Source organism: Diabrotica virgifera, chromosome 1 (genome assembly GCF_917563875.1).
Source record: "Diabrotica virgifera virgifera chromosome 1, PGI_DIABVI_V3a".
In the NCBI taxonomy this organism is placed as follows: domain Eukaryota; kingdom Metazoa; phylum Arthropoda; class Insecta; order Coleoptera; family Chrysomelidae; genus Diabrotica; species Diabrotica virgifera.
The window spans coordinates 251,861,309-251,877,714 of record NC_065443.1 but is presented as its reverse complement, the minus strand read 5'-3'; the positions used below and the strand labels follow the sequence as shown (position 1 = coordinate 251,877,714).

Here is a 16,406-nt window from a genome sequence, read left to right as displayed (position 1 = left end):
TCGCGGAATAAGGGAAAAATATTTATATTCTAATGAAATTTATTGTATATGTCATTGTAATAATACAGGGTGTCCCGAAAAGATTGGTCATAAATTATACCACAGATTCTGGGGTCAAAAATATGTTGATTGAACCTAACTTACCTCAGTACAAATGTGCACATAAAAAAAGTTATAGCCCTTTGAAGTTACAAAATGAAAATAAATTTTTTTCAATATTTCGAAAACTTTTAGAGATTTTTTATTGAAAATAGACGTGTGGCATTCTTATGGTAGGAACATCTTAAAAAAAATTATAGTGAAATTTGTGCACCCCATAAAAATTTTATGGGGGTTTTGTTCCCTTAAACCTCCCTAAACTCTTGTTTATGTTCGTATTAAATTATTGTTAAAGTATTTTAACGTATTTAAAGTATTAAACACAGTGTTTTTAAAACTTTTTTGTCTCTCAGTACTTTCTCGAAAAGCCAGTTTTTATCGAGATATTTTGAATATTTGGCAAATCCACCACCTATTTGAATATGATTAAGTACGATTATAGAGACCTGGTATATGAAAAATCTATAATTTACATTTTTATAATATGAAAATATACTAAGAGGCAAAAAAGTTTTAAAAACACTGTGTTTAACTAATGGTACCGCAATAAAAGTTTAATTGGAACGTACACAAACATTTGGGGGGTTTAAAGGAACGAAACCCCATAAAATTTTTATGGGGTGCACAAATTTCACTATAATTTTTTGTTAAGATGTTCCCCCATAAAAATAACACATGCTTATTTTCAATAAAAAATCTGTAATAGTTTTCGAAATATTGGAAAAATTGATTTTCATTTTGTAACTTTAAAGGGCTCTAACTTTTTTCATGTGCACATTTGTACTAAGGTAAGTTAGGTTCAATCAACATATTTTTGACCCCAAAATTTATGGTATAATTTATGACCAATCTTTTCGGGGCACCCTGTATATACCAGTTTGTTGGGATTGGAGTTTGATATTATAGTTTTTGAAGGAAAGGAAAGAAAATATTATAAGTGTTGTTTAGTGCCATTTTGTAAAAGTACAAGTTTTCTATCTACAGTGGAACCTCGATAAGTCGGCCCCCGATAATCCGCAAGTCCGTCTAACCCGGACCGATTTTCATCAGACAAAACAAACATTTTTTCACTTTGACTGAGATTTCACTTTTTGATTTTTTCACTCATTTTTAGATGTACTGTGCATATGTTTTTCATGTTTTTTGAACTACATATATTGTGTATTTGTTTATCATTTATATGTATTTTATTTGGTTTTACCATATTCTCCGGCTATCCCGGATTTTCGGTAGCCCGGATCGGCCGCGGTCCCTATTAATTTGACTTATCGGGGTTCTACTGTATTTAAAATAGTTCAAGCGATCAAAAACACTTATGACGTCACATAACTGTATTTTGTACTGACGTTTATAATGTCTAATTTAAAATTATATACAATTTTTTTTGAATTTCTTATTCTTTTTTCTGTGTAACATTCTTGAGTTGTCATAAATTTGACTTTAAATTTTTTTTATTATTAAATACTCAATTGGGAAGATAACTTTTTCAGACACCAGTTTTTAGGAAAAATCCGAGTGTCGGGTTAATTTTGCACCCCAGTGAACCATTTTTATATATATATGTACATAAATTTTATTTTGTTTTTTAATGTTTTGATTATTTTGTGTGTTTTTTTATATTCATTTGCGGTATACATTTTTTTTATTTTAATAGATAGGTACATAGATTTTGTTTTATTTTACTTTTATTTTGCTTTTTAATTCTTTTATTATTTTATTGCGTTTATTCACGGTTTAGGGGCATGTAATTTGGATTATAATTTGAAATTTATGCTTCTTTTTGATGTTTCATGTATAACTGCGACACACATCAAAGGCGACGAGACGATCTCCTGCCGCTTTTATCGATTATTCATCAGCTACTAAATCATCATTTATCGATATGGATGGCAAAAATAAATTATACATCGATATATCGTATCTTATGATACATCGAATGAAGATATCGATTTATGATATACATCGTATATCGATGTATATGGAAAAAATACATCGATATATCATGCAATATATCGATATATTCTTGTATAATTAAATAACATAAAAAAGAGTTGTGAAGCTATTTACTTTGTGGTATCTTATGCAGTTTACTATTTAAGTTGGGAATGAGCCACAATTTAAGTTTGAAATTAAATTTATTTGACTTTTCGATTTCGTTATCAACATATAAAACATTAATAAATTAAACACATTTTGTTTTTGTTGCCAAGTAAAAAAATTCTTCAAACATATATCTATTATACATCTTAAATTAGATTTATTTATTAGATCTGCTTTAAAATGTATAATAATACACGTCTGAGTTGTCAATATGAATGAGTGAGATAAAATTAAATCATTAGAAAATTTTTTTTACCAAGCAACAAAATATTTATGAAACAGGTCGTGAAGTATGCTTTTTGCGAACGCACACGAGCGACAACGGAACGAGTGCTATACATCGCGTAAGTTCGCAAAAAGTACTTCACGCACAGTTTCATACAGTATTTTATCTACGATAAACAAATAAAAAAACTGTAACTCTTCGTCACTGGAATTCATTTCTATTCTACAATTTTTAGAACTTTGACATTTAAAATTTTTAATTTCTTTCAAACCACAAAACTTTCAAAATTTTTGTTGTAATTTATTGCTCATTATGTCATTACCATGACAACGCGAAAGTTAAGGATATTTGATTATATGAAAGTGTGTCAAATACAGTGCCAAAAAGTAAATCCCATTTAAAATACATCGTTACTTCACGCACACTTTAAACCCTTCACGCACTGGTCGCACTGTCGCACATCTGTAATGACAGTTTTCACAAACTAAAAACTGATACATAATATGACATAGAGTAGATAAACAAAATTTGTTTAAAAATAATAAATGATGGTTTTGCTTGTTTTCGATTCAGAGGGTTGCACACCAGCTAGACAGGCACTGTTTCTACCCTTTCAGGCGTCATCAGTAGCTTTCGATAGTGTGCCCACCTCTGAACCGAAAAACAGCTCCACCATCATTTTAAAGGGAATCTGAAAAATAATTCAAATTTCCCATCAGACGCGATACAGCGACATCTACCAACAAATTGAAGAATCTCAGATGCAGAATCCACCAATTTAATAAATTAAAATGGTAGATAGTATTTTAAAACTGAGATTTTTCGTGTTTGAAAGTTCTTACTGGTACATCCTTAATCTGCGACTTTTTCAATTAATAAGACAGCAGACGACGAATATAGAAAGCGAAAGGGAAACGATCACATTTCGCTTTCATTCGTCTAGGAAAAACGGACAGCAGAGGAACTTTCAGTACTCAAATCCGAGTAAAGGAAATAAAAATAATAAATTATGGTTTTGCTTGTTTTCGATTCAGAGGGTTGCACACCAGCTAGACAGGCACTGTTTCTACCCTTTCAGGCGTCATCAGTAGCTTTCGATAGTGTGCCCACCTCTGAACCGAAAAACAGCTCCACCATCATTTTAAAGGGAATCTGAAAAATAATTCAAATTTCCCAGTACCAGTAAGAACTTTCAAACACGAAAAATCTCAGTTTTAAAATACTATCTACCATTTTAATTTATTAAATTGGTGGATTCTGCATCTGAGATTCTTCAATTTGAAAATTTGTTTAATTTATTAATGTTTTGTAAAAATTAAAGTTTATTAACACGTTAAGCCCCGGCACGAAGTTTTTTTGTGAGATATGTGGACCGGCAATTAATTTTAATACGGCTGTGAGAGACACGGTAAGGTCACGCGGTCCACCAAGATCACAGCACCGTGAGACAGATGCTGTCTCACGCGGGGCTTAACGTGTTAAAATGCAACCAAACATTGCTTTTGGGTGGAGCCATTATTCTTTCATGTTATACAACACAATATTCACAATGTTCCCAAATACCTTAAAGATAGGAAATAATACTCAATAGGTACTTAAACCAACTCTCGATGGTCGATGTAAATGAAATACATATCGGATTCCAACACATGTTGAGTTTCAAAAAATACAATACAATTGCCCTCTCGCAAAACATTGTTAAAAGTTAAAAAATTATATTGTACTACCTGAAACCGTTTGAAACTTATATAACATTTTAAGGGTAGGTATAAAATATTTATAAATAACACTGGTCGCAACATCTTCTTTATTTCTTTAAGGCTTAAAGTTTAAGCATACTGAGCATTTCAAAAATGTGAGGATATAATTTATATTTTAAGATTTTATTATAATTTTATATGCTGCCAATATGGTATATTAATCCTGTGCGGACGATTCATTGAATCTCAAATATCGATACATTTTCCGATACATCGAAAGTTGAATTATATTTAATGTAGCGATACTTCGTTGCCATCCTTAGTTATCGATAAGAGCGACAGGAAATTACATCTACTTTGTCTCAATGTTTGCCGAAGTTGTAAATGAGACATCAAGAAGAAACGGACCGCCAAAGTTTGCACAACTTGACATATTTTATTATTTTAGCCAAAAATCAAAAAACGAAGAAATCGGATGAGAACATCGTAATTCTACCTGCTGGTTCCGAAAGAAGTTTAGGTATGTGTTTATTGTTATGTATTATACAGGGTGTCCCAGACTAATTTATCCAGGCTATATCTCTTAAACGAATAGAGATTTTCAAATGGGACAAAAACTGATCTATTTCATTTGTAGTAAACTTAAATATGGCGTAGAAAAAATATTCCCAAAATCCCCAAAATATTCATCCCCTAGTTACAACCCCTAACTTTAATTTTTTTTTAATAGCACTCTGTATATTTTTTTATAGTTTTGGATGTGGTCTTCTATGGTCTATTCTATTCAACAAATTTTTTAAAAATAAAATCGGTTCGTAAATAATCAAGAAAATATCAGTTTATTTTTTATTTTTATTATGTGTACCAGACTAATTTATCCAGGCTATATCTCTTAACACGTTCAGTGCTATTAATATCTTAGTAACATTGCTGCCTACTGGGATGCGGAGTACTATTGCCGGTTTCAGTGCACCGGTGGCCACTTACCGCAAAGATGCAGCTCTAGCTCTTAAAAACTCAACTATGCAAAGGTTTGTATGTATATCACGAACATGATCGATTTGGTTTACGTTTTTTCCATCTCCATGTTCCTTTTAGTATGATATAATTGATCCAAATAATGCCATAACCCAGCCTCTTAACACGTTCAGTGCTATTAATATCTTAGTAACATTGCTGCCGGTGATACATATTTTTGGAATTTTTTTCTCTCCATTATTCTTAATGTGTGTTATTATAAGGCAGGCCATCAAAGAAACATGAAACGTAAATCACGTTTCATGGAAATAAAACACTGCTAAACAAATATACGTCCGGCCATTTATTAAACTTTCCGAAAATAAAAATGTGTTACGAGAATGAATCACACTCGTTTCATTGGTAGGCGGATTTCAAGATTTGTTTAGCCGTGTTTAATTTTCATGAAACGTGTTTTACGTTTCATGTTTTTCGTTTCATGTTTCGTTGGTGTGCGGCTTGCCTAAGAGTTAAAAACAAGACAAAATAAGTAGGTACCTTACCACAAGTGCTATCACTCCTACGATACGCACATTAGAAGTGCTAGCATACAACTAAATATTATAATATTCGATATGGTATATGACGCACTCGTGCGTCATCCGCCCCTCTACAAGAAACAGCTTCAGCACTGAGCGTATTAAACGAATAGAGATTTTCGAATGGGACAAAATCTGATCTATTTCATTTGTAATACACTTTAATATGGCGTAGAGAAAATCATCACTTAAATATTCATCCCTTAGTTACAATCCCTAACTTTAATTTTTTTAATAGTACCCTGTACATTTTTTATAGTTTTGGATGTAGTCTTCTATCGTCTATTCATAGATTTAAAAAAAAATCGTTTCGGAAGTAATCAAGAAAATTTCAGTTTATTTTTGTTAATTATATGTCCCAGACTAATTTGTCCAGGCTATATTTCTTAAACGAATAGAGATTTTAATGGGACAAAAACTCATCTATTCCATTTGTAATACACTTCAATACGGCGTAGAAAAAATCATCTCCTAAATTACGCCAGCCAATGGGAGCAAGAATAGGATATTACCTTCGAATTCTATCCTACTGCATGGATTTTAATGAAATTTTGGGCCTAGCCTCTACTTATGTCCTAATTCAAAGTCTACCCCATGCCGATGTGTGCTTTTATCTTGGTGGTGGTTCCCACACCTTCTCAGGGGTGGAAAATTTTTTGGTTAAAATTATCACGGAATTCGCTAGAGAACCTAATTCTAAGCAAAAACTGCTTAATATTTTTTTTTGAAAACTCGATAGTTTTTGAGTTATTCGTGATTGAAAATTGGCCATTTTCATTGATATTTTCATTGATTTTCATAGTTTTTAAGGTATTCACAAAAATCCGTCCGAAAAGGTGTCATTTTTCAATGAAAATATCCAATTTTCAACCACGAATAACTCAAAAAGTATTGAGTTTTCAAAAAATAATTATAGAACAGTTTTTGCTTAAAATTAGGTTCTCTAGCCTTTTGCGTGGCTATTTTAAGCAAAACATTTTTCCCCCCGAAAAGGGGTGGTAACCACCCCTAAGATAAGAGCGCACATCGGCATAGGGTAGACTTTGTTTCTTGAGCTATTCCCTAATTACTGTGAAAATATCAAGTAAATCAATGTAGTAGGATTGAATTCGGAGCCAAATACTCTCATTGACTGCCCTAAATATTCATCCCTTAACTTTAATTTTTAATAACTATACCATAATTAACAAAAATAAACTGATATTTTCTTGATTATTTACAAACCGATTTTATTTTTAAAAAATCTGTTGAATAGACGATAGATAGAATATCCAAAACTATAAAAAATATACAGGGTGCTATTAACAAAAGAATGTGTGTGTACTTTGTACGCACGTAAGAAGTTATACTTCTATTATATGATGTCAACGAAATAAATATACTTTCAACAGGTTATTTGTATTTTATTTAAAGATTAAACTAATTTTTACTTACTACTTTCTAAAAAATTTTATTTATTTATTTATTTCGAAATGTACTAAAAATTAAAACGTATCAATCATTATCAAAGGTCATTGGAATGCCCAATCAGAGCGAACGTATCCGTTGTCCTGCGAGTAGCACCAAAAATTAATGTTTATTTAAAAAAATTCCTGACGCCTTGGTAGTTAACCGATTTTAATTTTGCAAATTGCAAATGAAAAGTGCAGTATTCTTTAATATGTAAAAAAATTCATCTGCTGTCTGCTTTATTTTCAGTGCTGCAACATTTTGAAAAAATGAATTTTTTTGCGAAAGCTGGATTGCAAAATTTATTTTGCAAAATCTATTAAACCGATCTTGAAATTTGAAATTTACATTTTATGAAATTTACAGTATTGTTTTATAACTCCGTTATAATTGAAATAACATGAAATATACAGTCGGAAAAATGAAATAATACCCATAAACGATCACATCAATAACTTATTTGTATTTGCTATCTTTTTCTATAACAAACGTTTGTTATTTATAGAAAAATACAGCAAATACAAAATAACTGATTGATGTGATGTGTTCTTTCATTTTTCCGACTGTATATATGCACAGTACCTACACATCTAAATTACTAAAAACACGCAAACACAAACCTAAGCAAACGGAAGCGAACAATACAAGACTGTACTACACAAAATACAGTCACAATCGGAACGATGTTATTATTTTAACAGTGTTATTTAAGAACAGTGAAAACTAAGACCATTGTTTAAAAAATAATTTTTTAAATAGTCTTTTAGTTTTTTTTTTAAACGACGCTAAGACAGTTTGAAATAAATAAAGGAATACTACAGGTGCCTGTTGTTTCCGATAATCTGAGAGATGAACGTCGCTCTGCCGCCGGCGCCGTGTGCCATGAGTCATTTTATCATTGAGTCATTTTATTTTATTTATGATTAAATTACACAAATACATACATGTTTATTTTAGAAATGTTTGTCTGATGAAAATCAGTCCGGGTTAGCCGGACTTCCGGGTTACCGAGAGCCGACTTATCGGGGTTCCACTGTACTTTCATTTATAAATAGACCAAATGCAGCAGCTTCCTGGGGCTTATTATGGCAACATCATCCCCATATGCACATATTTGCATCGATCTTGCAGTAATACAGCCATATATAATCCATATATAATTTTCTAACAACAGCTTCCAAAGTTAGATTAAAAAGTGTTGTTGATAAGGCATCACCTTGCTTAACTCCATTTTCAATATCAAATGCCTTTGTTATATTTTCATCTATTCTCACCATGGCTTTGGAACCCTCCAAAGTCATTCGTATGACTTATAAGATTAGTATTTTTTGCATCTATATTTTAGTACATCTTATTTTTTTTTCACTCTTTTTTCTGATCTTGTGATGACAGAACTCAATCATGAAAGTAAATTTTTTCAGGAATGTATCAGTTGTCATCAGAAAAACCAACAATTTCAAGTCGAAAGTCTGGAACTTATCGCAAAAGTCAACTTGGAAATGATTCGTTTAGTCCTCAGGAAACAAGAAAAACATCAAAAGCAGAGCAATACAGAGGCTTTCCTGAAGTCCTTTCAGATAGTTCTTTGAGTTCTGGTGAAAGTTCTTCTAAAAGCTCTGCCCAAGAGGATGTTAGAGATCCAACGTTACAAGAGCTCAAAAAGAATATTAAGGGGGGAACCAAACTTCAAGAAGAAAATCCAACACTAATAACATCTAAAGAGCGATCAAGCCTTTTATCAAATACTTCTTTGAGTTCTGCAAATAGTTCCTTCCAAGAAAATAAAATAGAAGAGGTATTAGGATCAACTGAGACTTCTTTGCAAGCAAATCGTACAAATCCAATATTACAAAAGATCCAAAAGTATATAAAAGGTCAGAACAAAACCACAGAAGAAAGTGCAACACCTGAAACATCTAAAGATCATTCCAGTAACTATTCAAACCTTGCACTTAGCTCTACAAATAATAGTTTTCAAGAAAATGAGGTTGAAAAGGGATTCAGCTCTACCGAGGGTTCTGCCCAAAAAAATATTCCAGATCCACGACTTCAAACGATCCAAAAGTTTTTCAAAAGGGGAAAGGACACTACTGAAGGAAACGAAACACTAGAGGCATCTGAAGATCGTCTGAATATTTCACTTAGTTCTGCAGATAATTCGTTACAAGAAAATGAGAATGAAAAGGGTGGCAGGTCTACTGAGCATTCCTCATCCCAGAATGAAGATCCAAAATTACAAATAATTTATAAATATATAAAAAAGCCCCAACAAATCAAGGAGGGAAGTACAGCACCAGAGACATCTAAAGATGTTGAAGATAGATCCCAGTCTACTGAGAGTTCTGTTCAAGAAAATCTTACAGACCCACGAGTTCAAAAGTTTATAAAGCGAGGAAAGCAAAGTATAGAAGAAAACACAACATTAGACACATCTAAAGATCATCTGAATGTTTCACTTAGTTCTGCAGATAATTCGTTACAAGAAAATGAGAATGAAAAGGGTGACAGGTCTACTGAGCCTTCCTCACCCCAGAGTGAAGATCCAAAATTAAAAATACTCCTTAAATGTTTTAAAGGTCATCAACAAATCAAGGAAGGAAGTACAACACCAGAGACATCTAAACATGTTGAAGAAGAATTCAAGTCTACTGAGAAATCTGTCCAAGAAAATGTTATAGACTCACGACTTCAAAAGTTCATAAAGCGGGGAAAGGAAGGCACAGAAGAAAACACAACATTAGACACATCTAAAGATCATCTGAATGTTTCACTTAGTTCTGCAGATAATTCGTTACAAGAAAATGAGAATGAAAAGGGTGACAGGTCTACTGAGCCTTCCTCACCCCAGAGTGAAGATCCAAAATTAAAAATACTCCTTAAATATTTTAAAGGTCGTCACCAAATCAAGGGAGGAAGTACAACACCAGAGACATCTAAACATGCTGAAGAGGAATTCAAGTCTACTGAGAGTTCTGTCCAAGCAAATCTTATAGACCCACGACTTCAAAAGTTCATAAAGCGGGGAAAGGAAAGCACAGAAGAAAACACAACACTAGACACATCTAAAGGTAGTTTTGGTAATCTCTCAAATAATTCTCTTAGTTCGGTAGATTGTTCTTTTGAAAAACGACTCAATTCTACTGAAATTTCTCACCAAGAAAATCCTGTAGACCCACGAATTCAAAAGTTTATAAGTAGAAAAAAGGAAAGCAATGAAGAGACACTAGACATATCTAAAGAACTTTCAGGTCGTGTTTCGAATATTTCTCTTAATACTGCAGATAGTTCTTTGCGGGGAAATGAGATAAGAGAGGAACTGAGTTCGACCGATACTTCTTTCCAAGAAAATCCTATAGACACACGACTGCAAAAGCTCCTAAAGGGGAAGTTAAAACGTTCAGAAAAAGAAAAGGCAACACTATCGAACATTTCCCTTAGTTCTGCAGACAGTTCTTTCCAGGAAAATGCATCTAAATATCGACTCAGTCATTTTTCAAACAATTCTCTTAGTTCTGCAGATAGTTCGTCCCGAGAAGACCATAAAATTATACCAATTAGGTCAAGAAAAGAAAATACGAAGAGTAAAGACAATACTCAAGAATCAACAGTTTCTGATTGCCAATCTGAAGGAAATTCTGCAGAAGAGAGTTGTTTGGATACCAACAAGCCTTCATCGCTAGAAGGAACTTCATCCTCCGATCTTACAAAGAATGTACACACTCTGAAGATCAAACCGTATTGTGAATGCAAGCAGTGTATAATTTGGACCAAAGATGAAAACGTCTTCGTCGAAAATTTCGGTACTTGTCGCAAAGTTGCTAGATTGGAGGGAGTTAAACCTCAATTTCTGTTCAAAGAGGAGGGAAATGAAGCACGTGACATTGAAATATGTGCTATTGAATATGGTTCAATGAGAAGGATTGAAAAACGCGCAATGTTAAAGCTGTTAGTACACAGGTAAGTTAACAACAATTTTTATCGTTCATAAACAATGATAATGATGTTATCATATTTGTTTCGAGGATTTAAAACAGGTTAAAACCATCTACACATCATATAAATTTGGTAATACAGGGCGTTTCATTGGGAAAGTGACAAACGTTAACTGTGGAAAGAGTGTCTCAAAAATACCATACTAATGGGTCTTACTTCAATAATAACAAAGATACTGAGTGTTTTATCTATTTTGCCATTTTCTTATTTGGTTCATAACGTTTTAACCATACTGTATATTTATTTGATATTTTGGCACGCAAATATTCTTTAACGTGTACAATCAACTAATTTATTTACAATTGTAAAAAATCCAGGTCCGGATTAAAAAATATTGGAAAAATGTTCCGACCCAAAAACAACACCCTGTACATTAAATTTTTTTAAAATCGATTTTGCATTTGAAAAGAGAATAAAAAACTAAATTTAGTGGTGTACTTTGAATTTTCAGCAAAATGATTTCTTAGAATATTTATCTTTCCGCTTTCATGGGTGGTCTTATGAGAAACGCCTCGGATGCTATTTTACGTCGAATTTTCTATCGATAACGGCAGAGTCGGACTTTGCGATATTTAGGCTGTGGTTTTTCAGCATGTTTCAGTCCAACATAAACTTAAACTATTGTCCGTTTGCTTCCTGATTTTCTTCTACACTGCACACAACGCATAGTCCGGTTAAATGTTCCAAACACATATATTTGCCACACTGCCTACAAAGAAACCGAGTTTTGCGGTTTTTCTTACTACTGCAGAACGTACATCTTCCATACACATTATTCTGGATCGGTTGATTTCTTGTCTGCACGCCACAAATTTCCACTAACCTCATACGAATTGTCCTTGGAATATTTTGTTCTAGGGCTCGTCTGCGAATATGTTCGTCAATAAGTTGAAAACCTAAGTCTTCCAAAAACTTTCGTCTAGGAATGCGTGTGTCTGTATTCGATTTGTATATAATGTAGGAATTTATCCCAGCGACATTCAAACAACTGTAAAAAATGACCATTGGTCAGCGACGGGTTGCTCTAGCGCAATTGTATGCCGCGCAGAGTTTGTCCACGATATCCACGCGACGGGTTGCTCTAGCGCAATTGTATGCCGCGCAGAGTTTGTCCACGACATCCACGCCTTCTTTAGTCTTATTATCATCATCATCATTGGCTCGACAGCCCTTTCTGGGTCTTGGCCTGTTCCAGGATTCTTCTCCACTCTGATCTGTTTCGTGCTTTTTTTCTCCAGTTTTTTATTTTTAAGGTTTTTATATCATTTTCTATTTGTTCTAAATATCTCAGCTTCGGTCTTCCTCTTGTTCTTTTTCCTACTGGCATCTGTTTGAATATTTTGTTTGGTATTTCGCCTTCTTCCATTCTTTCTACATGTCCCATCCAACGCAGCCGTCCTATTTTAATGAATGTTATGATATCCGGATCCTCGTATATTTCGTTTAGTTCAAAGTTGTACCTTCTTCGTCAAATTCCATTTTCTTTTGTGCCCTTATATATGTGTCGCAAGATTTTTCTTTCAAAGGTGGCTAGCAATGTTTCCTCTCTTTTAGTGAGTGTCCAGGTTTCTGAGCCGTATGTGAGTACCGGTCTTATTAAGGTTTTGTATATTTGGCATTTTGTTTTCCTTGCGACGTTATCTGATCTTAGTTGCCGAATTAAGCCATGGTAACTTTTATTGGCAATAAATATTCGCCTCTTCACTTCCTCTGCTACGTTATTATCAGATGTGACTAGAAATCCCAAGTATGTAAAGTTTTTTACCCCCTCAATGTTGTATTCTCCTATTGTTATATTTTGTGGCTGCCTTATTTCTGTGTTTTTACTTACCTGCATTAGTCTTATTATAATCTATGATTATTTCTGCTTTACCTGTTGCATTATCAATGTTGTCGTCGTAATGCATAGTAGATAAAACTAAAACATTTTTACTTTTTCGGGGTACATACGATACAAGGGTATGTACACTTCTCTTGAAATGCGAACATACTGTTTTTTTCTGGCCTTTATTGTGTTAGCACTAGAGGAATTTGCGGTTTATTCTTTCGTAACGTTCCTATAACAGTTAGACGATGTTCACGTTGAAGTAATCGCGCCAGCTGAACCGCTTGTAAAAAAGTTATCCATGGTAACGTTCCTTCCCGTTCCCCAAATCGGTTCACACAGACGAGGTACAAGTGACATATTTGACGTATCAACAAAATATTTTCCTGCTGGCTGTCTACCAACATATACTTCCATCTTGGACGTATAATACATCATAGCGTCTGCTAATGTATATATTTTTATACCGTAACGATTTGATTTATTCGGTATGTAAACCCTGAATGAACATTTGCCGCGAAAAGCTTCTAACTTTTCATCTATCGTAGTATATGCTGAAAGATTGTAATGCTTCGGTAGATTAGAATTAAAAGCTTCAAAAATCTCACGTATCGCGGCCAACTTATCGAATTCTTGCCTTTGTATTCTAGTACTTTTGTCATCGAACCGAATGTGTCTTAAAATGAACTGGAACCTCTTTAGCGACATCGTAAGGCGATAAATCTCCATTGACCTTCCATCTGTTCTAAATAAATCATCAGCATTCTGAGGATTGCTTTTGTTAGCGCCAGATATGTACAACAGCCCAAACAGAGCTTTTAATTCTATAAGATCAATTAGCCTAGCCATTCTGTTATTGACTGTGTCATAGCGTTTCAATGCTATGAACTTATTGGTGCATTCTACTATTTTTTCTACAATATCTGTAGTGAAAAAACATTCCCAAATCTCTTTTATCACCAATTTTCGCCTAATATCACCTTTTTATCCTGCCATATTGGGTAGAAGATTTTCAGCACGAGTTCGAACGTTACGATTAAATTCATGATGTTTCCTCCACCTTGTTCCATCTTTCCCAAACACACGTGGTATGCGCGGTATTACTTCTACTGGTACATGATTTTCGACATATTCTTCATCACAGAAATCCTCCTCTGAATTGGTATCATATTCTAGAACTTCTGAACAATCATCTTGCACACTTGCGTCGTCATCTTCTGGTTCCGGTTCGGAATTAGCAACAATTTCGTCAAAAAGTTGCTGCAACCTGATTTGTTCTCTTTCGTAATCCATATTCACATACAACTCCTAAAATGAATATCTACTATTTAAACTGACTATGGACCAAAAACGACAATAAGTTACCGTTGAGTATAACACAAATGGTAACCTCGGTCGCTCACACCGTCAGGTCGAATAACATATGAACTATCCGCACTCGGTCACAGATTTTTCAAGACTGAATAGCGTGATAAGGATTCGAAAGCTACCTGGCCGGGCGGACAAAACAATATGAGCATTTGAGTTTTAGCGCGAAAAATCTACTACGTCGGTGTCAGGGACCGTACGTTACCACTCGAAGGTTAATCGAGGAAGCTATTGCAAAACTATGATTTACAAATGGAAATACCACTATTTGGCAACTTATTTAGGTTGCAGAAAGTTCACCGGACTCTAATAATTAAACTGTTACTAAATATGTTTCACAATTATACACGGTGAAACTATAAAAGTTTAGGAAGCGAAGAATAATGTGAGATTACAAATTAAGGGATTAATTTGTGATTGAACAATCTCAATTAACCTAAACAAACTGTACTTTATAGTAGATGCCATTAATAAACAAGAAAATGGATTCATCTCCTTCTTATAATCTCAATTAACCTAAACAAACTGTACTTTATAGTAGATGCCATTAATAAACAAGAAAATGGATTCATCTCCTTCTTATAACTGGTGGTTCAATTAGACTTTTTGTAAAATTGATGTTGTATTTTATGATCTGTTGCTCCTTTCTGTCGTTACAAATTAATATTTTTTATTAATTTCAGCGAAAGTGTAGTGCATCCTATCAAGCAACTCGCCAAAATTGCTTTCCACAAAGACATACATTCTAATCTCACTCGGCTCCAATACACAGAGGCCAGAAGGATTCAATCCTATGTTTGGCCGGCCATTCTTCGCAACCATCACGTCTTTATGATCAGCGGTCCGCAAACGGGCAAGACGATGGCCTATTTGCCGGCAATGTTAACGTTTATCTTGGAGAAGCACGAACGGTATCGTTCTTTGAACAAGGTAGCTGGAGGACCTCTCGTGATTATTCTTTGCGGAAGTACCAAGAAATGTGACGAAATACGAGATTTAGTTAGAGTTATATTAGGGCATCAACGAGCAAATATTACTGTGGGATCTTACCCGCATAACCAAATTAATACAGTAAGTATCTATAAAACATTGAAATATCTCTCGTTTTCCCTATTTTAAAAACATCAATAAATTTGGCAACATTGCACTAAAACTTTTTCAATAAAGGTACTGTTTGCAGTAAAGTTTGGATCTTATAAGTGATTTGTTAATGTAAATAAGCCTTTTAAAAGCTTACTCTCAATTGTTGTTATACAAAGTTTGCATTAAATTAAGACCAATTTGGCAAGATATCAGCAGATCTGAAATTGTGCAATACTGACAGTAGATTGAAGCCATGAACAGACCACATATATCACTCAATTCATGTTTCTTCTTCTTCTGATTGCACTGTCTCTTTTCGAAGGTTGGCGATCCAAATAGCAATTTTAGCTTTGGAAACTGTTACACGAAAAATGTATGCTAATGAGCAGTCAAACCATCTTCTCAGGTCTTTCAGCCACGAGTTCTGGCATCTTCCTACTGATCTTTTTCCTTGTTCTTTACCTTCCAATATGATTTGAAGTAATTCATATCTTTCACCTCTCAATTCATGTTTAAAATAGTTTTTTTTACAAGGCACATATTCTTTCAACACTCCATGTATTTCTTTAGGAATTTTGCACCACACGGCACCAGTCATAACGGGTCTGAATCGTCAAACGGGCCATAGAAAGTCATCAGAAACTATTTGTAGAGGACTGAAATCTGCATTGAAAACGATTGTTAAAATTGTTCTACGAATTATATGACTTACTATCTGTATATGTAGAGTAGGGAGGGCGAATCAAGTCCCACAGCACTTAGGACACAATTGACCCAGTGTGCATCCTCCCAGGGGGTTGTCCTTAGCTCATTGTCCAACCTGCAATTTTCAGGAAGGTGGACAAATCCCCAGGGGACATCTCCCCTATGTCGGCAGGTGTAGGCCAAGGCTCGCCGAATGCATACTCTCGTATTGACGATAACTCCGAACATTCACATAGGACATGCTGGACAGCTTAGTCATCTCGTTCACACTTCCTGCACAGAGGTGTGTCTACTAGCCCTAG

At 34.1% G+C, this 16,406-nt stretch overlaps 1 protein-coding gene across 3 annotated transcripts in view; it reads left to right on the top strand.

The window, feature by feature from the left end:
• Positions 1-16,406, top strand: part of LOC126883266 (putative ATP-dependent RNA helicase TDRD12) — a 176,857-nt gene that overhangs the window by 62,921 nt on the left and 97,530 nt on the right. For all 3 annotated transcript variants that reach the window (XM_050648591.1, XM_050648596.1, XM_050648605.1), the window contains 3 exons: positions 4,574-4,645; positions 8,552-11,087; positions 15,000-15,387. In XM_050648591.1, the coding sequence (XP_050504548.1) occupies positions 4,574-4,645; positions 8,552-11,087; positions 15,000-15,387 (2,996 nt within the window). The remainder of the gene's footprint in view (positions 1-4,573; positions 4,646-8,551; positions 11,088-14,999; positions 15,388-16,406) is intronic.